Raw genomic sequence first — 24,803 nt, forward strand, 5'->3', positions numbered from 1 at the left:
TCATCCTAACAGGGAAGTTTTTTGCTACTCTGTAGTATTAGCACTGTTGGTATGCTGAAGAGCCTACTGTGTGACCTTGGAAATGTATGACTGCAGTCTAAGACTACAGGACATCGAATAAGTTTCATAAGTGAAAAATGAGGGGAACTGTGAAGAGGCCTTAGAAGTCATCATCACCCAGGAAAAGTTCAGGCTCTGTGTAATCGACTCAGATTACTATTTGTTAAATGCCAGTATATCCAGAGTGATAAAAGATATTGAATAAGCATTTGTCTGATTTAAGAAGTAATTCATCAACGGATTATGCCAGCTAAAATAAGTTCCTTCATTAATTAGTATATATTTTCCAAGTTTGAGTCTAGCACCTTGTCTTAAATGTGCTGATGTAAATTTTAGCTTCATTCATCAGAACAAATGTTTTATGAAACAAGGAAAAGCTACATTTTGAAAGTCAGATTAGGCAGTTAAAATCTGAAGTGTGGGTTGTATATGATAGAGTGGTAGATAATCTTTTGTAGCCTACCAGTAGAAAAGTTGTCCTCGGATTCATAGGTCCCATTACTGATTCCTGTCACCAGTCTATTGTGTAGTGTTGTCCAAGCCCATCATGGAGAACACAACTTTTGGTGATTCAGAACAAATAAAATGGCAGCCAATTTCAGGTTTGGAATGGAAGATGTGTTTAAAAATCACTCCTGTAAACTTTTCTGCACTTCATTTACTGTTTCTGAAGTACACTGTAAAGCTCTCTTTTCCCTGAAGTGTTCAGGAATTTAATATTACCAGAGTACAAAAAAGCTATTCACAGCTACTTAGGATTGAGTTGTTTGTATTTCAGACTTACCAGAAAAAGTTTAAAATAGTTAACAACTTTTAAAAAATGAGATTTTTTTTTTCCAATTTTGTATTTTTTTATTCCTGTTTTTAAAATAATTACATTCTAACACTTGTTAAGTTTCATTGTATCAAACAGGAGACAAGAAAGTACATTGCACATTTGTAAGGAGGGAGAAAATATTATGCATTAGGGAAGTGATTGTCCCTTTGAACTCTGCACTGGTGGGGCTGCAGTCTAATACTGTGTTCAGTTTTGGGCTGCTTTACCTCACTACAAGAAAGACATTGAGGTGCTGGAGCCAGTCCAAAGAGCAGCAAAGCTGGTGAGGGCTCTAGAGCACAACTCTTATGACGAGCAGCAGAGGGAACTGGGGTTGTTTAGTGGGGTCAATTAGCCTGAAAAAAAAGAAGGTCAGGTGAGACCTATTCGCTCTCCTCAACTACCTGAAAAGAGGTTATAGTGAAGTGGGTGTTGGTCTCTTTTCCCAAGTAACAAGCTATAGGACAAGAGGAGATGGCCTCAAGTTGCGCCATGGGAGGTTTAGACTGGATATTAGGAAAAATTTCTTCACCAAAAGAGTTGTCAAGAATTGGACCAATGGTGGCATCACCATCCCTGGAGGTATTTAAAAGACATGTAGATGTGGCACTTGGGGACATGGTTTAGTGGTGGACTTGGCAGTGTTTAATTGCTGGACTTGATGGTCTTAAGGGTCTTTTCTAATGTAAGTGATTCTATGGTTCTATTCTATGACTGACTTCGTATACAAATACATATATATATATGTGATGTGTAATATGATGTCTGTATATATATATGTCCGCAGAGATGGTATCTTGAGGGTTTTTTTCCCCAGAGACAACAATATCAGACACTGAAAACTGATCTAATTGTTTTATGTTTGTAGCCTGGGCAGTTCAATTGCTACCTAGTGTCTTACTTCGACAAGGATGACAAGATATTGAAAGATTTTGCAAGAACTGATTTAGTGATACCGATGTGCCCCGTGGAATGTGGATAAGCTGTGTTTTTGTAGTTCCTGGTCATGCATTAGATTTTCTCGTTACATTGTCAATAAGTTACATTAAAATTGTTTACAGTTATCTTTCTGTTCTTGCTTTCTCTTTCTCTTTCTTTTCCCTTCATTCTAAAGCTGCTTAAGGAGATAGCTAGGAAACGCAGAAGCATTCGTCTTGAGAGGGAAGTTGAATTAAAGCCATATATTGCAGCTCACTTTGAAGTTCTTCCCACGGAGTTCACATTAGGGGATAAGAAGCATTATGGTGGCTTTGAGAATAAGCAACTGCAGAGTGGTCAAGAATATGTCTTCTTTGTATTGGCTGTAATGGAGCACTCAGAATCTGTAAGTTAGTTAATATTTTTCAATCTCCAAATTACCTTTCCACAACTGTGGAGAAAAAAAAAATTCAATACTTATTTATCCCAAAAGCTATTTTTTACAATATATGTCAGAGCATCTCTAAAGTGAGTATTTCCTTGCTTAGTTCCAGTTAATTCCCTGAAATTTTCTACTTTACTTGCACCTTTATGTGTTACTTCTGTGTATAACTGAAACCTAATGTTACCCGTTAGTTAGATGTGTTGTGATCCTTCTCAAATTACATGCTCTGCCATTTGAGGTCAGTGACATAGGTTTAGAGGCTTCTTTCCCAATTTAAAAAAGAATTTCTCTCTTGCTTTAATACTACCATTGAGTTGTGATAATGGATACACAGGATTCTTGGAAAGATCTGTTGAAGCAGAGACATGCACAACTAACCTTTTTTGTTACACTCATTATTCCCTAACAACTTTATCAGTAAATTCTTAGAAAGTTAGAAAATAATTCAATAACAAGGAAAATTCCTGAGGTGAGCTAAATAATGAGCTGTCATTCCTCTTTATGTAATTCATCTTGTAGTTATGTCCCTTTATGCATGAGTTGGTCTACTGCATGTAAAATAGTAGTTAAAAAAAAAAAAAAAAGACTGAAATAGGACTGTTTAAAGAGGTAGCAATACACATCAATATTTTAACATACAGTGTGTAATGTTGGTACCTAAACCTGACAGGTACATTTGCTGGCTCAACCACTCGAAACTATTGCACCAATAATCTGAATTCTAGTCAAATGCTTCCAGTGTGTAGCCTTAGAATTGCTTTCTTGGTGTCAACAGAATTTACCTACTTAAACACAATGAGGAAGTAGTTTCAATTCAGATGTGTTTGGATACATGTCTTCATTTGAAAATAAAATAACTTCCTCCCGTGGGCTCTAACATAAATCAAAAGTTCCCCTTAAGCTTTTTGACAGTGGCTGCAGAGACAGTGAATTCTGAAGGCACTGAATCAGAAAAGTTCAAACTAGAGAGAGTGAACAGCTTTGTCTGTAAAGTGAGATGGCTGAAAATCTGTGTGTCAAAAATTACCTGTACTAAAATTGATCTTTTCAATACAATGTACCATTTCTTATTTATTACTCTATATTAATTAAGGTATTTGTCTGTTTTTTGTTAGAAGTCAGAATGATATAGCAGGAATAAACAGGACTGTGAATTTACAGTTGAAAACACCAATATGGCAAAATATATCCAGGGGCCTACTGCTGAGGATTTCAAAAGGCATTACTAAACTTGCAATATGGACAATATCTGGTTTAGCATGCCATCTGAAAAATCTATGCGATTAAGTAGTATGAGGTAGCCACAGAAAGTGAAGAGTTTGTAAGGGTCAGTGATCTTCAACTCCCAATGCTCCAGTGTATCTGCACTCAGTATAGCTGGTTTTCTTCTAGGACTATAGATTCTACTGGTTCATGAGTCGTAACTTGTGAGGGATGTTTTTGCCAATATTCAAAATACCTTTTACATAAGGGTTATGATAAAATTGCTCTGTTTGGGAAAATGGAGAACTTGCTTTACAACAGGGCATGGGGAGGCCTGAATTTGTTTAATTTAGTAAAATAGAATGTGAAAGAGCTTGTGGTTACAGTCTATAAATAAGTTAAGCATGTTATCAAGTGGAAGGAAAAAATATAGATTTTTTTGCAAAATCAGGGATTAATACAGGTTGGTTGAAAATTAAAAGCAAAATCCTCTGTTTTTGGAGAACAGGTAGTAAGTGTTCATACTGTTATCTCTGAGAATCCCTCAGAATCCCAGTCATGGTTTAACCCCAGCTGGTAACTAAGTGCCACGCAGCCACCTGCTCACCCCCTTCTCTTACTTCACCCCTTTTCTTACTCCCCCCCCTCCCTCAGATGGGCTGGGAAGGAGAATCTGATGAATGTAAAGCCCACAGGTTGACATAGGAACAGTTTAATAACTAAAGTACAGTATACTAGTAATAATAATGATAAGGGAAGTAAAAAGGGGAGAGATATAAAACCAAAGGGGGAAAGTCAGAAACACAATAAGCAGTAGTGACGGACAGTACAATTGCTCACCATCTGCTGACCAATACCCAGCCCATCTCCAAGCAGCGATGGATTGCTTCTGGGTAGCTCCCCCCCATTTATGTACTGGGCATGACGTGGCATGGTGTGGAATACCCCTTTGGCTAGTTTGGGTCAGGTGTCCTGTCTCTGCTTTCTCCTGGCTTCTTGTGGCCCTCCTCACTGGCAGAGCATGAGAGACTGAGAAGTCCTTGAGCAGGGTAAGTGCTACTGAGCAATAACTAGAACATTGGTGCGTTACCAGCATGTTCTCAGACTGAAGCCAAAACACAGCACTGTGCCAGCTACTAGGAAGAAAATTAACTCTAACCCTGCCAAAACCAGGACAGTCCATTTCCAGGCATTTTTTTCTGCCAGCTCTAAAGGAAGGGGCTAAATACAAAGAGTGTCTTATTGTAGCAATGGGCTTTCTTCTATCTTTCGAGATTACCGAAATCAGGAAAAAATCCTCAGTCAGCTCAGATGTTTCAGAAATGGAACATGGGGACTTCTCAATTTCTAAACAACGATCACAGACTTTTAAAACACTTGGTGCATATTTAGTAAAAGAGCATAATATGACTGGACATCACTGGCATGAGTACTAGCTCAGTACCAGCTAGTTTTGTGCTTCAGCTTTGCTGGTCCTAATCTGTTCTCAAACCCAGACACTGTTGTGGCCCAGAGCCCAAAACAAGGCCAAATGAAGTGTAAAAACCACATCTCCTTTGATAACGCTTGTCTTGGCTTAGGGCATCTTTCAGAATACACTGCAAACATGGTAAATGAAAACTAATTTCTTCTGGTTATCTTCATCTGATTTTGTTGAGATTCCTGATCTGCTGCTGAATCAAGTTTTGAAGTCCTTTGCAAGAGCTGTAGTTCAAATTCTAGTTAAGTGCTGGTGGGGACACTCCAGCAAAGACAAGAACTAGGTACAGACCATTCCCCACTTCTATTTAACTATAGCTCAGAGTTCTTTACATGATCCAATTTTAGCAGGCTGGTTCCTCAGCCTCTCCTGTCTGTAATTTTAACTTTGGACTCATCCATAGATCAGACATCTCAGGTCTTATCCTAGGCCAGTTGGCTTAACAGCATCTAGTAAGGCAAAGATTTTGAAGGGCCTCTATTGGTTTATAATTCTAGTTCTACCCTAAGAAAGGCTTTGAGTATTTAGCATCCCTTCCTATTCTAAAGTGGTTTACCCTGGTTTTCAGTCTAAAATTCAAGTTGTTTCCATTTTCTGTAAGAGCACTGTCAGATAGGTTTTGGTTGCTCAGAATGCACCCTATTATTGCCATAGGTTCCTACATTCAGTCCCCTTTATTTTTACCTATATTATTCTCATTGTTTCAGAAATATCATTTACATCTTGCAGGAAGAAATATTGTTAACCCAATATAAAGGTAAAACAAAAACTAAAAATGAGTTACTGATAGTTTATATTGCTCAGTTTTATAATCCTTCATTTTCTCTTTCTCTGCTTAAGTTGCAAAGTGTTCTGTGAAGGACTGTTAATTTCAGGTCACTACTAACATGTGGAGCACAAAGTAAAGATAGTAATAACAATACACCATTCAGTTTGCAAGTTTATATACCACCTGACTTTAAAAGTAATAGCATTTTCACATTGCTCTCTTTATTACTTCATTATCTTGTATATATGTATATCTTTTGAATCTAGCATAGTTAATATTTTAAATGCACTCATTTATCTATTTGTATAGACCATGTATGCAACCAGCCCATATTCTGATCCTGTTGTGTCAATGGATCTTGATCCCCAACCAATTACAGATGAGGAAGAAGGCTTGATTTGGGTTGTTGGACCAGTTCTTGCAGTAGTGTTTATCATCTGTATTGTTATTGCTATACTTCTTTATAAAAGGTAAGTTTCCCTTTTACTTTTCTTAGCGGGCATGTATCTTTCTGATATATTGGCCATTTTATAATACTGTTCTAGTTTATATTTTTTGTACTGCAGCAGTAACTGTCATTGCTTTTGTATATGTCCATATTTATTAATGGTTTCCAGAACACTGCAGAAATTTTAGTAGATTGACTGAAAGTTTCCAAAAATTACAGGTACATAGGTACATTTTTCTGCTGATGACAGTATTAACATTTATGCATTGAAATGGTTTTTCCACTTTGCATATGTTTGTGAAGAAAATATGTGCTTGCATATAAATATGTATGGAATTCACACATTTGACTTTTTAAAACTTATTTTTAGATGTGCAATAGTAATACATTAGGGGTTACATTCAGCTTGATGTTAAATATCATTTTCATCTCCACTCAAGTAATTTGAGTTTTTACTTTTGATAGTTGGCCTCAATTTGGAAGTGTAACTGTATGAATTGAAGCTCAGAACTCACAGATTAAAGAAACATCAGTAGCTGTTTTCTACTAATCTTGCAATGAGATCAAACCTCACTCTTCTTTCACTATGACGCAGATGTAGGTTTTCTATTACACAAATTACTTCCCTCTGCCTTCCTTACAACATACTAGATAAAAATGGTGTATGATGCCTTAATATATACATAGCAGCCTTTTACAATGTAAATGAGTTCACAGAGTTCTAAATACTAAATCAAAACCAAAGAATCAAACGCACAAAGTTTAAGATTTACATTTTGTTCCTAGTACATTTTGGAGATACATTGATGAAGTATAATTGGGGAATGCTATCAAGATGCTGTGATCTTGTTGGGGGTGCAGGGGCACGGTAGTGATAATTTAATTAAATGGAGTATGTCTTCTAAAACTAATGGCTATGATGCTGTCACGTGCATATAAGTATTTAAATGCTGCTACCCTGTATACTCCTCCCTCCCTAAGTGTCTCCAGTCAAATACCTCTGAAGATGCATGTAGAGAGCTCAGTTCAGGTTATGGAAAGAAAATTCTCTGTTCAGCAGTGAAAAAACAGTCCAGGGTTAACCTTAGCTTTGGGTTCCAAATATATACACATTTATAGAATGTTCTTTAGTCTGTAATCTTACAGCAACATAATACATGGTCTATGGCTTGCAGATACTATGTCACCTGAAGGTTTCTATTACTGCCTACTGTCTCAGGCAATCTAATTGATTAGCAACCAGTGGACCTCTGTGTCTGTCTGTCACTTAAAAACCTGGTCATTAGATATGTGCTAAAAGTGAAATATTCCTTCCTTCTGGTTATTTTGGAGTATTAAACTAAAACTTCTCCCATACAAAACAAATCCAAACAAGGGCATATAAAGCAGATGTGTAAGTGCTTCTGGAAATATTGATTATATTTATGAAACCATAGTAACAAACTTCCATTCTATTAGCAAAAAAATCATAAGCATAATCCACAAATGATCAGGTAAAATTTGTTCATCAGTAGTACAAAGAGTTTGTCATTCACTGAAAATGGGGGACACATTTTCCGTCTGTTATTTACTAGTGGTACAAGAACTGTTCAGGCAAATGTCCATATGTATTTATTTATTTTTATATTCCCAGGTTTAAGCTGTAAATTGTTAAACTGCACTGATTTTGAAAATTACCTCTAGGAAATTATGACTTCAATTTTCCCAGTCTACGGTCCTCTGTGAACTTCTCATTTCTGTAAAAAAAGTAATATATAATTGGGGATTTTTTTTTCTAGAGTACGCAATGTGGATGCAAGCTAACGGAGTTTGATAGCTTTCCTGTCTGTACAAGAAAAATAACTAGATGAGACAGAAGTGATATTTAGGTAGTGCTTTGAGAAAACAGTGAAATTTAATTTCTGAATTAACTCTGTTGAATTAGCATGGCTACCAGAGTTGGACGTGGTAAAAAAATCCATAAAAAATAGGAAAATGAGAAATTTTCATGAATACAGGAAATTTTACAAGTGTATTTTACAAGCCCTAATGAAGAGACTTGGACCGCTAATCTTATGATTTAAAATACTGCTTGTACATTTTAGTTTCTATCGTAGAGAAAGGATGAGTGCAGTTTACAAAAAAAAAAATTGTTTTAAGGGGAGAATCTTGCCCTCCTTTAAAACAGATGCTATTACAGATAGTGTGGTGAAGTCGTGTGGGTTAGTGTGAAGGATATTTAACTGTCCGAAGTACTAGGACTGTATTTTTGATGCCTTTATTATTGGTCAGTCTGTATAAAGGTTATTGCTTCTCCATTTCATCTTCTTAAAATCTGAAAGCAAAGATTCTGCATAGAAAGATTTTTGGATCATATATTAGAATATAGCCAAAAGGTCATTGCAGCCTAGTAGCTAACAATAACAGATGGGGAAAATACTGAAGAGTACCTTTTGTTGTCAGCAGATATAGCTGCAGTGTGTTATCCAACACAACTGAGGCTGATTAATGTATTGTGTGCATAAGAGCTCACAGATTCACAGAACCAAAGGGCCATACCTCTGGGGATTACCTTGTCCCAGCCCTGTTCAGAGAATGGCCAGGAAGTTTCAATATATCCAAGAATGGAATCTCAACAACTTCTCTGGACAACCTGTTGCAGTGTTCAACTGTCCTCAGAGTAAACATGTTTCGGTCTTTTTTTCTGAGTCAGAGTTGAGTTACAGTTACAAACTCCTGTCTTTCTGGAGTTGATGTCTTTGCAAATGGAACTGACTTGGCCAGTGGCCAGTTCTCTGTCACTGCAGCAGTTGTACCACCCTGCAGTCATAGTGAAGGGAGACAGTTATTTTGGAGCAGATCTTTAATCTACTGGACTTAAATCTAAACAATAGACCATGTTGCCCAAGGCTCTGTCCAGCCTGGTCTTGAACACTGCCAGGGATGGAGCATTTGCACCTTCCTTGGGCAGCCTATTCCAGTGCCTCACCACTCTCACAGTAAAAAATTTATTCCTTATATCTAACCTAAATCTTCCCTGTTTCAGTTTAAACCCATTACCCCTTGTCCTAGCACTACAATCCCTGGTGAACAGTCCCTCTCTGCATCCTTGTAGGCCCCCTTCAGATACTGGAAGGCTCCTATGAGGTCTCCACACAGCCTGCTCTTCTCCAGGCTGAACAGCCCCAACTTTCTCAGCCTGTTTTCATACAGGATCTGCTCCAGCCCCCTTATCATCCTTGTGGCCCTTCTCTGGACTTGCTCCAACAGCTCCATGTTCTTCTTACGTTGAGAACACCAGAACTATACACAGTGCTCCAGGTGAGGTCTCACGAGAGCAGAGTAGAGGGGCAGGATCGCCTCCCTCGACCTGCTGGTCATGCTTCCTTTGATGCAGCCCAGCATACGTTGGCTTTCTGGGCTGAGAGCACACACTGCCGAGTCATGTTCAGTTTCTCATCAACCAGCACACCCAAGTCCTTCTCTGCAGGGCTGCTCTGAAACGCTTCTCCACCCAGCCTGTAGCTGCAGGAGACATAAATTTTTTGCTGCTTCAAACATGGAGTAAAATGTACAGTATACTAAGATTTATATCCAACATCTCAAAAAAAAAAAAAGAAAAAAAAAAAGGCAAACAGCTAGATATAGAGATGGTTCAGGATAAGTCCTCCCTAGAGGCAATGCCTAACTATTACGAGGGCTGTTTGAGTCACAGTTTATATTTCAAGGTGGTTTTGATAAAGCACTACCCTGGTGCAACCTACAGCTTAGGCAAACCTTCAATGAATCCTTTCAATTGATTTTTGAATCTGTAACACATGTTCAATTTCACAGGATTTACATGGTTAGGAACCCAGTTAGTGAATGTTAAAGAACTCTAGAAATCGTTCAGCGTATCTCAGAAACCAACAAAATAGAGTTCATGTCCCCAGAAAGCATCCTTTCATTCCTTTCGGTTTTGTTAGTTTGGGTTTTTTCCAACCTGAATTTATGTGGTTATTCCTCCTTGTTTTTAAGAAATCACAAGTTCTCTAATTGGAGCCCTTCACTGATGAAAAGAAAAATTTTCTTCATTCTAGATATTTCTAGACCCATATTTGTTTGTAGAGTGAGTTTCCATTTGTAGGGAAAATAAGTGTATCTTGACAGACTTTGTCTTCTTTGCTCTTGCAAAGTGCATTTTTTTTATTTGTTTCAATAGACAGGAGCCTAAGCTTGAATCTTTTTAACAGAGTGAACTTTGGCCCTCTATCATAGAACAGTTTGGGTTGGAAGGGACCTTAAAGGTCATTTATTCCATATTCCAAGTTCCCTGCAAGGAGCAGGGGCATCAGGTTGCTCAGAGCCCTGTCCAACCTAACCTCAAATGTTTCCGGGGTAGGGCATCTACCACCTCTTTGGGGCATCTACCACCTCTAGGCTACTGTTTCAGATTTCTTGCCGTTTTATTATCTGTTTTTGTAAAATAGTTTTAAAAGTTCTCCTTTTTTTTTTTCTTAATTTTTTTTTTTTTTTTAATTTATTACAAGTCATATCTATCTCATATATTTAACCTTGTTCTTTGCTGGCCTTTCCCTCTTCTTCCTTTGTCCTCTGCCCTCCACTTGCATCTTTCCTCTCCTTTCTTCTCTCTTCTCTGGAATGTAAGAGGGAACTACAACTTAGTGAGGCAACATTTTTCAGTGTAATGTTAACGTTACTTTGATAGCTCAGATTAAACGCCCATTCTCCATTATCTCACTGGCTAAAATTTGAGGTGGCACTATGCAGATAATGTCTGAAAGAGAAGTTGTTTTCAGCAGAAGATTCATTTTGGACTTAACCTTGTATCCTCCATTTATTCTGTGATTCCCAAGCATTAAATATTTAGATGAACTGTCACGTTTTAATTTGATTGTTATATACCTTTACTGTAAGTCAACATTTCTTACATCTATGCTTGTCATGCTTACCCTATTTACTGCTGGCCAACTAACTTTTCACCTTTTCTCCCCTCCTTGCTGCCTTAAAATGGAGCAGTAAACCTGACAGGTGAGACGTGAAAAGTAATCACTCTGTTTAATTCAGAAAGGAGAAAAAAGAGGGGGAAAAAAGTTACCGTGATAATAATGTAAGACAAAGCATCTGTCAGGCTAAATGAACGTAGACAGTATTAATACGAAGGCAACTGAAAGATTTCTTATGTAGAAAGAAAGCACTGAACAGAAATATAATATACGCAGCCAAGTTCTGCTGCTTTTATTTTGTTTCTCCATGGGGTACATTTACAAGAGGCAGCACAGCCATGCAATGTACATGCAGTTTTATCTGTGTTTTAATGAAGTTATGACAATGTTTCTTTGCTATGCCCTAAGCTGTTGAAGGAACGCATGCTTGTGGTTGAAGTGTTAGCCACTCTAATCTCCATAATACTCCATACACAGAGTTTTGATGCTGAATTACAGTTGTACAAGCAAAAATGATACGGTGGTCTCATTTGTCCTTTGTGGATTTTTTTTGCACCTCAGTTGTCTCAAAACCATTGCACAATCTAAAAGAATTGTGATGTATAGTCTGGAAAAATGACAAAAAAGAATAATCCTGGGAAGAGTAATAAATAATAATAAATAAATTGTCCTACAAGTATTCAAAACATTCAAATAAATTATTAAAAGAAATTTTAGTGCTTTTAGTAGATTAATATGAAGTTATGCTGCCCAGTACTGACTTAAAAGTGGGAAAGGGGCAAATGAAGCTTGTCTCTGGACAGTTCCGCTGGTCCCTAGACTTGAGGAGAAGGAAATACATACAAAAATACTTACTGAAAGCTGCATCACACACCTTTACTTAAGAAGAAAGAACACTATGGCATTGTGCTACTGTGGTAGGAGTTTGAGATAGTCAGAATCAAAATTGAAAAAGGAATTTCTACTGAGTTTCTCAATAACAATTTTTTAAAAGAAGAGTAAAACCAGGAGAATAATATTTAAATCTTCGTAGCTTCACTAAAGAGAAGTTAATACATGTGTTAAGGTATTCACCAGAGAACAGGTGGAATATGTTTACAGCTAAACACTTCCCTCCCCCTGCTCTGCCCTGTAAAATCATAGGAATTGTAACTTTTAAATAATTCCTGCAACGATGTTGCTATTTGGCTTCTTTACATAGTCTCTGAAATCTTGCTGTATGCTCCTTTCATGAATACCATCAGGTGTTCATAATTTAAGACCAGCAAGAGATCTATTGACCATTTTTTAAGAGGGGAGCCTGGTGGCATAATAATAGATTTAGCTTTGTGACATTTTAAATCAATTAGAGAAAAGAAAAAAAAAACCAAACAAAAACCCCACAAAAAAACCACCAAAAAAACCCCAAACACACACACACACAAACCCCCCAGCAATACTGGTATGTTAGAACAAATATCAGACAGCTGGAAAAGATTTTGCTATCATAAACCGTAAGATCATCCTAGTTCTGTTTTCACAAAGTAATTCTTTGTTGCTGTTTGCATCTTCATTTTATATTAGATAAAGAATATCACCTAGTTTGCATTTTCATTCAGGAACTCACAGAGGACTAGTGAAGAAGGATTCAGATTGAATTAAAGCATTAAATTTACATATTCCAGTGTTTTGCATTAGGAAATGATACTCTCAAATTATGGAAGTCCATTTTATCAGGATATTCAAGAGTCGAAACACTCTTCAGTTAGGACTCCACTTCTTTTCTCCCTCCCTTTCTCCCTCCCTCCTTTCCTTCCTTTCTCCCTCCCTCCTTTCCTTCCTTTCTCCCTTTCTCCCTCCCTCCTTTCCTTCCTTTCTCCCTTTCTCCCTCCCTCCTTCCTTTCCTTCCTTCCTTTCTCCCTTTCTCCTTCCCTCCGTCCTTTCCTTCCTTCCTTTCTCCCTCCCTCCTTTCCTTCCTTTCTCCCTTCCTCCCTCCCTCCCTTCTTTCCTTTCTCCCTCTCTCCTTTCCTTCCTTTCTCCCTACCTCCCTCCCTCCTTCCCTCCTTCTCTCCCCTCCTTCCTCCTTTCTTCCCTTTCTTTCCCTTCACTTATTTTGGACAGATTGACAGGAGTATTATAATTGCAGTGAAAGTCTTAATTTGATCAGAAACATTCATACAGAATCTGAGCCTTTAATATGGAGGTGTGATCAGCTGCATGAAGATTGTGTAGTGGAGCTCTTAGAGAGATGCGAGGCAACACAGCAAATTTTTACTTCCTAGAAAATGACAGGAATAGGTGTCTTCTGGGATAAGTGTCTTCTATACTGATTTCTGTCATATTGAAAGTACCCGAAGAGTAGAGGTTATTTTTTATAAGCAGTGCAAAACTGTCTGTATAAAATACGAAGTAGTCAATTATAATAACTTCTGTTTATTTTTAATTGTATGCTTAATTGTTACATAGTTTCTAATAAAGGTATAGCTAGCTTTTAAAATAGAGAGAATGTGATTTTTTTTGTATATTTCATGTTATATCTTGTAATAGTTTTATATTTGGGTGCCCAGAATAATGATCTAGAGGATCAGTCTAGGGCAGAATTCAGCTGTTTTCGCCCTGATATTGCTTACTATACTTAGATTAATTTTGCCACTGCAAATTGTAGTTGTCCTACCCAACATGCATAATTATTTTATCTTTGCACTGGTTCAAATACTCTTTCAGAAATAAGCATCTTGCCTTTAGAATATAGTGATTAAACACTCGGGGATCTTTATTTGTTAAGCTAACACCTTGATCTTATGTTCATGTGTATTCACCTTCCCTATGCAGGAAGAGGGCTGAATCTGATTCTAGAAAGAGCAGCATACCCAACAGCAAGGAGGTCCCCTCTCACCATCCCACAGATCCAGTAGAGCTGCGACGCCTTAATTTTCAAACTCCAGGTAAGAGACAACAATACTTTACTGAGAACTCTGTGATCACAAAATGATTAGTGGTGCTGTTATGGAACAGAAATGTTGGTTGTTCAGAAAATATATATTTTGATTGCTTATGTGTTTTTGCACAGTGTATTTCTTCAACAGTTTTGGAAATAATTCTGTAATTTCTTTGTTTAATGAAAAATCCTGCATGAAACAAAATTAAAGTTCTGCAAAAGAAGACCCAAAAGTCACGAGTGGATGGATGTGTGTTATGAGCTAAAATCCCAAGTTAAACCTAACAGTGCTATAAAAGATTATTGGGAAATGTATTTATTCTGTTTATTAACGATATTCTTACAGCTGCTTCTTTGTAAATAAGCGTCCTTCTTATCTACTGCATTATCAGGTAATCCATTAATATCATAGGAAGTTACACTACATTGCAAATGTACAGTACAGAAAAGAAATATTAACTAGAGAAATAGTCTTGTCTTTTAAATGTGTGGGGTCAAGGAGGGTGACTATATGTGAGGGTCAAGGAGGCTATTAAAATGTCAGTAGTTCTGAAGGTAGAAGCAACACACTTCTAAATATTTTATTTGTTTATTTATTAAGCATTGTTTTCTTAAAGCCATTCGGTTTGATAGTCAGTAAACACCAGGAGAAAAATACTTAAAATTGTATTGATTTTTATCCTCTTCTTATGAGTCAATTTTAAAAATAATAAAAATTTGCTTTATTTTGATCATAATGTATTCCAGTAGACTTGTTTTCTATTGCAGTGTGATTGCACACAGTCCCAGCCCGATGCTTATTACTCACCAAACTTTCTTGAGCCTTATGTTTGTCAAATTTATTTAAGTATAAAAAAATAACGAATTCAGGCTCATAAAGGCAGCAAGTAAAGTACTCGAGATGCTAAGAGATGAGCTGCAGAATCTGACATATTAAATATTACAAAAGGGTTAACTAAACTTGCAAATCTTATTTTTGATTTTCTAAAGAATGTCTATATTAAGATAGCCCCAGTAGGAGTGAATTTGGGACTAAAGACCCAATATCCACACTGTGTGCATATGGCAGAGGTAGAAAAGGAAGAGCCTGGAGGCTTGAGTTTTACCTCAGCCTTGCTTTATTGGTCTGTTCCAGTACACTGAATGCTCCTTAGCAGCTGGAGCAAATTAGATGTGTTTCAGGAGCACATCTTCTAGTTTAGACTCATCTGAATATGGGAATGTTGTTCACTTGCTCTGGGACCTCTCCACAATATGAACGTAAGTGCAGAGTGGAAGTTTTGATTCACAGTTGTGCTTCTGCAATATTAATGTAGACTCATCTATACCAAGCAAAGGTTTCTTATGTTATCCAGCATTTTCATACAAAGTCTTAAAGTTTGTTACAGATAGAAGTACGCATACAAGTCTTTCAAACATGAAAAGAAAAATACAGTTTCTACAGTTTAGCTTATGCCTAAAACAAGTAATTATCTGCATACAGTTATATACTGAATGGATGGCTTAATAACTAGGTATATAAGCATAAATTTCTGGTGCCCATGTATTTAGATCATAGAGTCTTGCCTATCCATTTAGGATTTATCATCAAATAAAGTAATATATGGACAAAAAAAATGCTGCCAAGTCTTAACAGCTTCACATATAAAATTAATTTATTGTAATTAATCCTAAATTTACATATATAATGTAAAGTTATTAAAAAATTACAGAATTTGTGCAGTTGTAGACACCTTAACTCCATTTTATTGATCTGAAAATAACTGGAGAGGAGAGGATATATACCTTTCCTTGCAGTGCTATATTTTATCTGGGAAGTTTGCACTTTTCTGTGTAGTTAGTTGAGCAGAACATCTGCAATCCATTTTTGCTATGACTTCTTTTGCTCTGCTGTAAATCTTTTCACAGAGTGGAGGATTAACATTATTGTTAAAAATATAGTACAGAAATCAAAATACAATCTTTTTTCCTACTGTTGTACCACCTGAGACCCCTAAGTACAGGTCACTCCTGTCACTGCTGTTTCTCAGCATGCAACTAAATACCAAGGGGAAAATTACTAATTCATGAGATTCGTCTTGCTGTGTACCAATGGCTAATTAACATGTAATCTTAGCCCCAGAGAAGTCAAGGCACAGTTCTTGTAAAACAGAACCTCACTTAACTCACATTAGCTTCAGTTAAGGCTACCATTTCATTAAAATCCAGATGAATTTAATTTAAATATTTAGATCTTGTTGGAATGTTTATCCAACTCCACACAGTAACACACCATCAAATAATATGAGACAAAGCTTTACAAGACAAATGTAGAAAAATTACAGAAAGGTTGTACATGCAGGGTACCAATTTTGTTGGTTTTGTTATTCTTTCACTCTCAAGTGTGTGTTTTTTGTTATCTACCAGGTAGAAAGTTTTGTTGGAGCTTTCTAAGCATACCAGTTGCTTCCAGTGGGAAGGGAAAAAAAGGGTTATAATGAATCCATAGTGTGAAGAAGTGTTAGAGAACAAAATTCTAAATCACATTGGCATATCCAGATTGCCAGTTTTCACTGGGAGAGGTGAATGAGACACTCCTATAAAATGCTGGGTTGTCATAAGCTTTAATACTTTAAAAGATTTCTAAACAGCCTCTTTCAAAAAAACGTTAGCAATCATACATTTTGTGTACATTTTGTGTACATTTTGTGTATCTGATCAGATATATCGCATCAAAATAATTTGAAAGTGAAATCCTTTTTGTGGTAAATTTGAATTTCCAACCACAAGCACAAAATACTTCTGATACAGGTGGTTAGGCGTAACTTTTTGACAGAAATTGTAGGAAAACAAGATTTTATCTCTGGGGATATCTAGGCAATGATTTAGGCACAATTATGTTGTACTTGTCATAAAATTGTCACTTCAGCATGAAGATGATGTAGAAATCCACAGTCTAAGCTAGCACCCAGCAAATGTCTTGCTTTCATGTCACTTTTTCTTGTCCTGTTGATACAGAACTTCATTCTACACTAATTTAGTACTTACCTAAATGTTTCGTATATTACTTTGTCCAGGAAGGATCAAATTCATTTTTGGCTTTTCTTCTCACTGGTTGGAGTAACTCCATAGACAAATTTGACATTTTGTCTTGGCATTTGGAATAGCCCACAGTTCTACATCAGAGAATAAGATCCAATGTTCATATGTGTTATCCAAAAATGTATATTTGTTAGATAAGCCCATATGACTGTGACCGGGTCACAGCTGTGCCAAGTTTTCTTTGAGTAAACATGAAAATACCCAATCTCTCAGTAGTATACAGGATTTCATTTATAAGTCTGTTATTCTTCCAGAACTGGAGTGAGTAGTTGAGGAGAAGTCAGTCACATTCTTCCCATTCTACAAGTGTCCTATGAAAAACGGGATTAAAATCATTAACCTGGTGCACAAATGTTAGATGTCTCCATGCCAGGAAAGGAAGAGGTAATAATTAAGCCCTCACAGAAGGTTTCCTGAAATGAACGGGCCCAGTTTTGCATAGAGGAAAATAGCTGATGTCAAGTGGTTTGAGGGCGTTAAGAGAGACCCAAGGCTCCGGCAAAGACTTCAATCTGCCAATCAGGCAAAGAACTAAATTGAGTCATGCCTCAAATGTGACTGGGCTTTTGTCCTCATTTAAGTATAGAATATGTCATACTTACTAGCAATTTGTGCAATCAGGTGCCAATTAAACAATTATCTCATCATCTCTTACAAACTAAATAAGATGCTTTGAAAGACAAGAAAAATAAATAGAATTATTACGGCTCTGAGTTAAAGACTCTTTTTTATTAGACCAGTTAAGTGCTCACAAAACACTCCCTGAGTTTATAAGGAAGTTCTCCTAACTTATTTCCAAGATAAGGCAGGAAAAGGGTAAAACAGGTCCAGACAAAATAGGTGCAAATAACAAAAGTGGAAAAAGTGATGTCTGGATTCAGTCATCTGCTTTGCAAAGTAGCAAATTTCTTCCCTTAGTTTACCCACACAATTCTGTTAATGAGAATTGTGACAATGCTGAAGGAACTACTGTGGTTTGTCTCCATGACAAAACCAGACTGGAATAGCTTTTTTACAGTGAGCAATCCTACATATAGCCCTTCATGTGAACTTGACTCACATGAAGGATTTAGGCACCCAAAAAAGGTATAGGTTCCAGAGTGCAAATAGCATTTGCTGATATCCTGTTTGCTTTCAAACCAAGAGGCAATCAAAAACTGCTTAGCTGGGAGATGGAGTTGAAAGCTCCTCACAAGAGTAATTCTGGGGGGGGGGGGGGTGTTCCTGCATTTTAGCCAATAGTTTTGCAGCATGTTATTATACTGAACAATTTTAGACCAGGGTCTGAAAAACAGGTTTCCCCTTTTCTCAATGTAGATCGCTTTCACACCTCACTCTGAGCTGGGGCTTCTGTTGTGATACTACTGTCTTTTGGGCTGCTTCGTAAAGCTAAGTCTTTGTTACAGAACAAAATTCACTTTCATTCCAGAATAATTCATCTGGTTTTGAAGAACCTCAGTTCTTCTGGAACAAAAGTGACTTAATTTTGCAGTATTACACATTGTTAACTATTTTAGTATAGCTGTTGCAGAATGACATATTTCTCCAGAGCTAATCTTGTAAATTTAGCTTTGTACACAAGATGTAAGAGCACTCTCTGGCTTAACTCTAACAGTATGAAAAGGAAATTCTAAAGTAACAGTAATTTTTTGTGAAATATACTAAAGGTATCCTTGCTAAATTTTCATGGATGCCAAATTCCTACTGATCAGGGTCATAGCTAATTTTTTCCATTCTCCATGTCCAAATTTTCGTATGTATTTATTTCTGCCTCTTTGGTAAGGGTAAGTATCCGTAAGTACTGTCACTGATTCCTTCCTTTTCCTATAAGGGAGCAATATCTTAATACAGGTTGGTGTGTGGGAAGGTATTCTGTGTTACTAAATAAAAATGAAGATGTAATAAATCACGTTTTTTAAAATCAAAGAGTATTAATTAAATGTGGACCTGAAATACAATTTATTTAATAAAGAAATTTCTGTGAAAATAATATCACATTTTCAGTTCATCTAGGTTGTAGTATTTGTACTAGCAGCTACTTCTAACATCCTTCTTGTTTATTGTGGGCATGTCAACCTCCAAATTTGTAAAGAAATGTGTGTTTCTTAAATTATTTAAAGTCCTTATTATAAAACCCTGACAACAAACAAAATCCTAATTTAACGCACTAATGACAAGGCAAAACACCCACTTGTTTCAGTGTGGTAAAGGAGCGTACATAGCAGTTTTAATGTCTGTGAATATGTAGATGAATTCTGACCTTGCTCTGTCAGTTTTTCCTTGAAATTCTACCGCATATGGTATCCTATGTTCCTTATTCATGTTATTTACCACAGATTAACCAGAAGATAACTCTAATCTGTAATTAAACCATACATTCTCATTTTATTCATGTGGAGGGGTTACTGCTAGGCTGCATAAGATCAGTCACATCTGGCAATCTTCTACCAAATCTGGAAATAAAAGCTTCTTATGGATATAATTTCAGCTGTGTTTTGCATGTGGTGGTTTGAGGCGGGGGGCCAGAGGGGAGGGTGAGGTCAGGGTGTGGTTTTGTTGGGCTTTTTTTTCCTGTTTGAGTTTTTAAGGGGTTTTTTTTATCTCTTTATATTCTAATTTCAAAGTTTGAAAGCATGTTTTCAGCATGATGTTTCTTTTGACTTTCTAGCATGTTACAGAATCTGTTGTAATTTGGCTGTATTTTGTCTTTAATTTTTTTGTGTTTTCATAACATGTGATTGATGTGGAGGTGTGTCAGCAAATAAGTGTATTTTCTTATTTGTACCCACAAAAATAAGTGTGCTTATCTGTACTTTGGGGAGGTTTTTTGAGTAAACTTCTACACCTGCTGTTCACATGCAACTCACGTTAAGCTGAGTAGGAGCCTCATGCTTTTTCATGAGATACAATAAGATCGTAGAATGTTCGTTCATAGCATAATCTGTTATGATGCTTGTTATGATTCATAGTCTGATTACATAAAAAAGTCCTTCAGCACTTCTTTTAAAAGTGCTCTACATCTCAGTAGAGCACATTTTATATATTTGAAAGATGAAAATATACCACATGCAATTACTTTACAAGTTAACTGTAAAATATTTTTTGAAGAAAGTTAATAAATGTCCAAGTGTACATGCCTAAATGAGTTGTGAAAATGGCAGTCAAAAATTGCCAATTTCTGAAGTTGTAAGTAGTTCCTTTTTTTCCTTAGAAAAGAAATTTTTATGTCAAGTTTCATTTTGCACAAAGTGTTTAGTATGAAATCTCCCCTTAGGCATGTCAAGTGGCATATAAAGGAGTATATAAAAAAAGAAATTGTTTAAAAAGGAATGGATGTTCAGCATCTTTAAAAAATATTCCTTAAAAGTAAGCTCAGTATTGAGATTTGTGTTCATGATACTGGTGATTTAGACAGGTTCATCATGTGATGAGCAAGTCTCATTCTTTTTGGTTTTATATCCTTTATGTCTACAGTAGGGTAACTGGACCTTTAGACATCTTCTTAGTTGAGTCCAGATGCTGTTTTGTGCATGTCTGAAGTGCCTGTATGTACAAGATTGATTGGTTATTATGGTCTACTGCTGTTACTAATTTGTTTCCCATTTCCGATTGGCTTTTACTTTTTACAGCTTTGAGCAGTAATTCAGTCCCCTACGCCTCCCTGATTGGCTCTGTGTCCTCCCTCTCTAGCCAAACTACCACTCAGTCCTTATATGATAATAACTCTCTCCCACGATTCGCTCGAAAAGGTCTAAACATCTTTGTCTCTATTATTTTCTTTGTTCAAGCACTGTTTTAGATGTACATCAGTCCACCTCCATTCCTGGATCAGTCTAGAGTTCTCTTGTGCCTTCTCACTCACATATTTTCCATAGGGGTGCTTGATCTGGATCAGTGTAATTATTAGATGACTGTCACCCACACTCATTTTGAGAATAGCTGAGTTCTATTAAGCGAAATTTCTAAGAAAATGGGAGACAACCAGAACTGATTCAAATAAATTAATATTCATGGACTAATTTGTTAATTGAAATTTGTAATAAATTTTTCCGTTATATCTGAATATTCTGCTTTGTAAGTTGACTGACAGTGTGCTTTAGTATCTACTTTAAATAACGTCTTACCATCACAGATGTGCTATGAAGGTAATATGTAAATATGTAAGCGTAAGGTCAGAAGAACTAGGGACAGTGCTACTGGACATTATTTTGTACTCTAGTATGATGCCTGAAATGTCAAAAAATCAAAAAGAAAACAAGAATTAAAAAAAAAAAAACAAAACATGCTATAGCGTGACTGTGTTGTAACCACATAGTCATTTTCAGCTACGTTTACAGGAAATGCGAGCTGACTGTCTTAGGCATGCTCTTGAAATTCACGGTGACAAAGCAAACTGCATTGTGCAACATGGTTTCCAGCTTGAGCCCCCTTGAGTCATCACTGTTTTCCCTTTGTAATTTCAAGAGATTCTGGGGTTCACTAGCTTGATATTTTCTAGCCAGCTCTGATTTCTTCCCACAAGCAATTGAAAACGCACTTTCATTTTAGGTGTGATAGTATAAAGCAAGAAGAGAAGAAAGTAAGCATTTTGGAGAAGGGTCGTGAAGACTAATAGCGTGAAACAAACGTTCATAAATTTTTTCCTGGCAAATCTTCAGCTGGCAGATTGTTCTAGTTGACCCCACATCTTCTGTCTTTCTTTTGCCTTGCTGTCCCTGTATCCCTTCCACACCTATCTCTATCTCCGATTCCCAGTTCTTTTTCACTCAGTATCTTCATCAGTGGACAAAGATGTTTACACCTGAAGTAGATTGTAGGTACTTTTGGGGGTTGATAAATGGGGTTTCAGATTAAGCATTTTTAAAGGTACTAGTGCAGTCAGTATGTGTGTCCAGCCAAACTGTACAACCCCTGCCTCTACAATCTGCTACTAGTGAAAACATTTTTGAAATTCTAATTGTCTGATGTCCAATGTTGTCTTTAGTGATTGTTGTTTAAAAGCAATGGTGCATGGTATTCTAGTCATTCATAGTTGCATGTCAGTCACCTCAAAATTTCATAAAATATTTGTGTATTTCTAATTTAGAATACATAGTCTTCTAGACCTTGATGCATTATTATTAATCCTTAAGTTATCCATTTCATTTTTATAATTTATTTTATTAAATTAATTTTATGTTGGTTTGAGGTTTCTTGGTTTTTTTACCATTTCCTTTGCAGGTTCAGGTGTCTCCGGTTACCTTGGTAACCTTCATTCTTCAAGTTCGTTTTTCTTGATTATGCATAAGTCACTTTGTTTTCTGTCAAAACACTATTCTTTCCCCTTTAGGGCTCTTTCAGTGTCTGTTTCTCAGCTCACCTTTCCTCATCTAATTCAGTGGAGTTTCCATTTCATGCAGTGCAGGAGAAGGAGTTTGAAATGACATTAAGAGTCATTACTCAAAGCAGAGGTCGACATCAGGTCTAACTGTCTCATTTTTCCATGCCTACCTAACCTAATTTATTCACATCACAGTAACTCTTTCCTCTACACTAGGAATGTTAGCTTTGGGAGTATGCTTGGTGACTTCTTTTAATTTGGCTTCAGAGCTCATCTATCCAGAGCATGTCCTGCTTTGAGTAACCAAACTATTTGCCTGCTTCTCTCACATATGACATCTTTACTACTTACACATTTCTAGCCATTCTAACTACTGCATTTTCTAATTTTTAGAGTGATGCCATCACTGTAGTTTACTTTAAATTCTGTTCTTCTTTCTTGTTCAACAGGTATGGCCAGTCATCCCCCAATACCTATCTTGGAACTTGCAGATCACATTGAAAGGTTGAAAGCAAATGACAACTTGAAGTTCTCACAGGAGTATGAGGTAATTTCCCCCACTTTCTCATTATTCAAATTATTTAAAATGCCATGTTTTCTGTTTCCCTAGACTTCTCTCTGATATGCACCCACGCTTATGGTGCCAGTTTTGTATGCTATTAAAACCATGATAAAAAAATTTCTTCTTTGTAAAATTGCTACATTGGTGAGGTGGCTTCTTTGCTTGTAACGGTAGTTCTCTTTTTACAAGAATATGTGCCAGGCAGATTCCATGGGCACATACCTGAAGTAGTGTGTGAATGATACAACACTTACTCTTCATAATATACACAAACATCCGTCTACTTCGCAATTAAAAGATCTTACATTATATTTAAAATCTCCTGTGTAATCTTGACAAGACACATACAGTACGAGCTCCAAAGTAGTTACAGTCCACTGTGTTAAATTTGTGTGCATTAAAACCATTTGCAGTTGCCTGGTTGCCCTACTATACCAGTTTCAAGACATTCTGTTTTCCTTCAATAATACCACATCTGTGAATGTCTATAGAAGCATGGAAGAATTTAACTGGAAGAGAGCAATCACCCACCTTGTCCTCAGTAATCCGTGGACTATACCTCCACAGATGGGTATTGGTACTATGAAGCCATAAGAGGTACAGCCTCTTTTGTCAGTAATTTGTGGCTAAAGGGACTTAGATAGCCATCTGTTAAACACAGTAAATTATAGTTGTTTCTTCAATGCCAGTATTGTCTATGTCAAAAATCTGTGGGTAACGTATACACTAAACCATCAGAAAAAGAATGCTTATTTAGAGTATCTATGGGTGGTCGTGTCAGTGTCCCAAGGATTAATAGCTCCCAGAGGGATCACTGACAGTATTTTCTTTATAGTCTGTGTGCGGCTAATCCTTGCTTAAAACTTCCAAAGACTTTGTGAGAATGGTGGAGTAGAAGCACATGTTGCACTCATTTTTTTAGGGGCTGGGGAGATGACATGGTTCTTCTTACACTGTAATTAACTTAAAGTTTTGGTAGTTTATATTGCCTTATTTAAATCATTAAAAGCATCTTGAGAACATAATCTTAACTGTTTATAGCCCGCATTTTGAAGATACATTAAATTGTTAAATTGTAAGTATCTGTCCCTCCAGACTTGTTTACCAGTCTGTCTAAAAATACCAGCTTTCACATTTTTTGGGGTTTTTTTGTTTTGGTTTTTGGTTTGGTTTTTTTTTTTATATAACAATGTGGGCAACTGTAGGTCAACATCAAGCTTCATTCAAATTGCTTTTCCCAGTGGTATTCAACATTTATCTTTCAAATTCCAGCTTTGGAGGTGTGACTTCGTTTCAATCTAGTACAAGTTTCATCCATTTTGAAATAGAATTAGTGAATAACATTGCTGTTTGATTTCATGGTCTAGTCTAGGCAATGGACTAAAGCTGCAGTTTGATGATCACTGTAAGTCATTTCCCTGTCTTGGCTGTGCATTCCTGTTGTCTCTCTTGTGCCAGTCCTGGCACTAGCACATGTGCAGCTGTTCAAGGATTATCTCAGGAAATAGATTCAGCTGAAAACTAATTGTTTTATTTTTCTTTGCTGTTTTCAGTTGGACCAGTTCCCTGAACTAGCTCACCACATGGCTGCATGAGCACTAGTGCCAGCACAAGTGAGTTGGTGGGGTCATTTATGATCAGGGATTGAGACCTTCTCTTTCTGGAGCAGTCCTCACTAATGTCCCCTAAAAGTAACTATTTGATTCTGAGACACAAATGAGTGCAGATGGTTGTAGTTGAGCTATTACCACTTCAGATAACATTTGAACTGGGAACACAGAAGGAAAAAGAGATATTTTTCACCTTCAAGAGTTAAAGGTGTAACATGCAGCAGGAAACCACAGACCTTTATTGACAG

At 36.7% G+C, this 24,803-nt stretch overlaps 1 protein-coding gene across 50 annotated transcripts in view; it reads left to right on the forward strand.

The window, feature by feature from the left end:
- The window catches only part of PTPRD (protein tyrosine phosphatase receptor type D), a 1,245,299-nt gene that overhangs the window by 1,146,114 nt on the left and 74,382 nt on the right, over nucleotides 1–24,803 (forward strand). For 23 of the 50 annotated variants that reach the window (XM_030512143.1, XM_030512142.1, XM_030512141.1 and 20 more), the window contains 6 exons: nucleotides 1,992–2,201; nucleotides 6,002–6,162; nucleotides 11,136–11,150; nucleotides 13,877–13,989; nucleotides 20,693–20,812; nucleotides 22,833–22,930. In XM_030512143.1, coding sequence (XP_030368003.1) covers nucleotides 1,992–2,201; nucleotides 6,002–6,162; nucleotides 11,136–11,150; nucleotides 13,877–13,989; nucleotides 20,693–20,812; nucleotides 22,833–22,930 — 717 coding nt within the window. The remainder of the gene's footprint in view (nucleotides 1–1,991; nucleotides 2,202–6,001; nucleotides 6,163–11,135; nucleotides 11,151–13,876; nucleotides 13,990–20,692; nucleotides 20,813–22,832; nucleotides 22,931–24,803) is intronic. The other 27 variants (XM_030512189.1, XM_030512166.1, XM_030512167.1 and 24 more) reach the window with 5 other exon arrangements.

Source organism: Strigops habroptila, chromosome Z (genome assembly GCF_004027225.2).
Source record: "Strigops habroptila isolate Jane chromosome Z, bStrHab1.2.pri, whole genome shotgun sequence".
NCBI classification, from domain to species: domain Eukaryota; kingdom Metazoa; phylum Chordata; class Aves; order Psittaciformes; family Psittacidae; genus Strigops; species Strigops habroptila.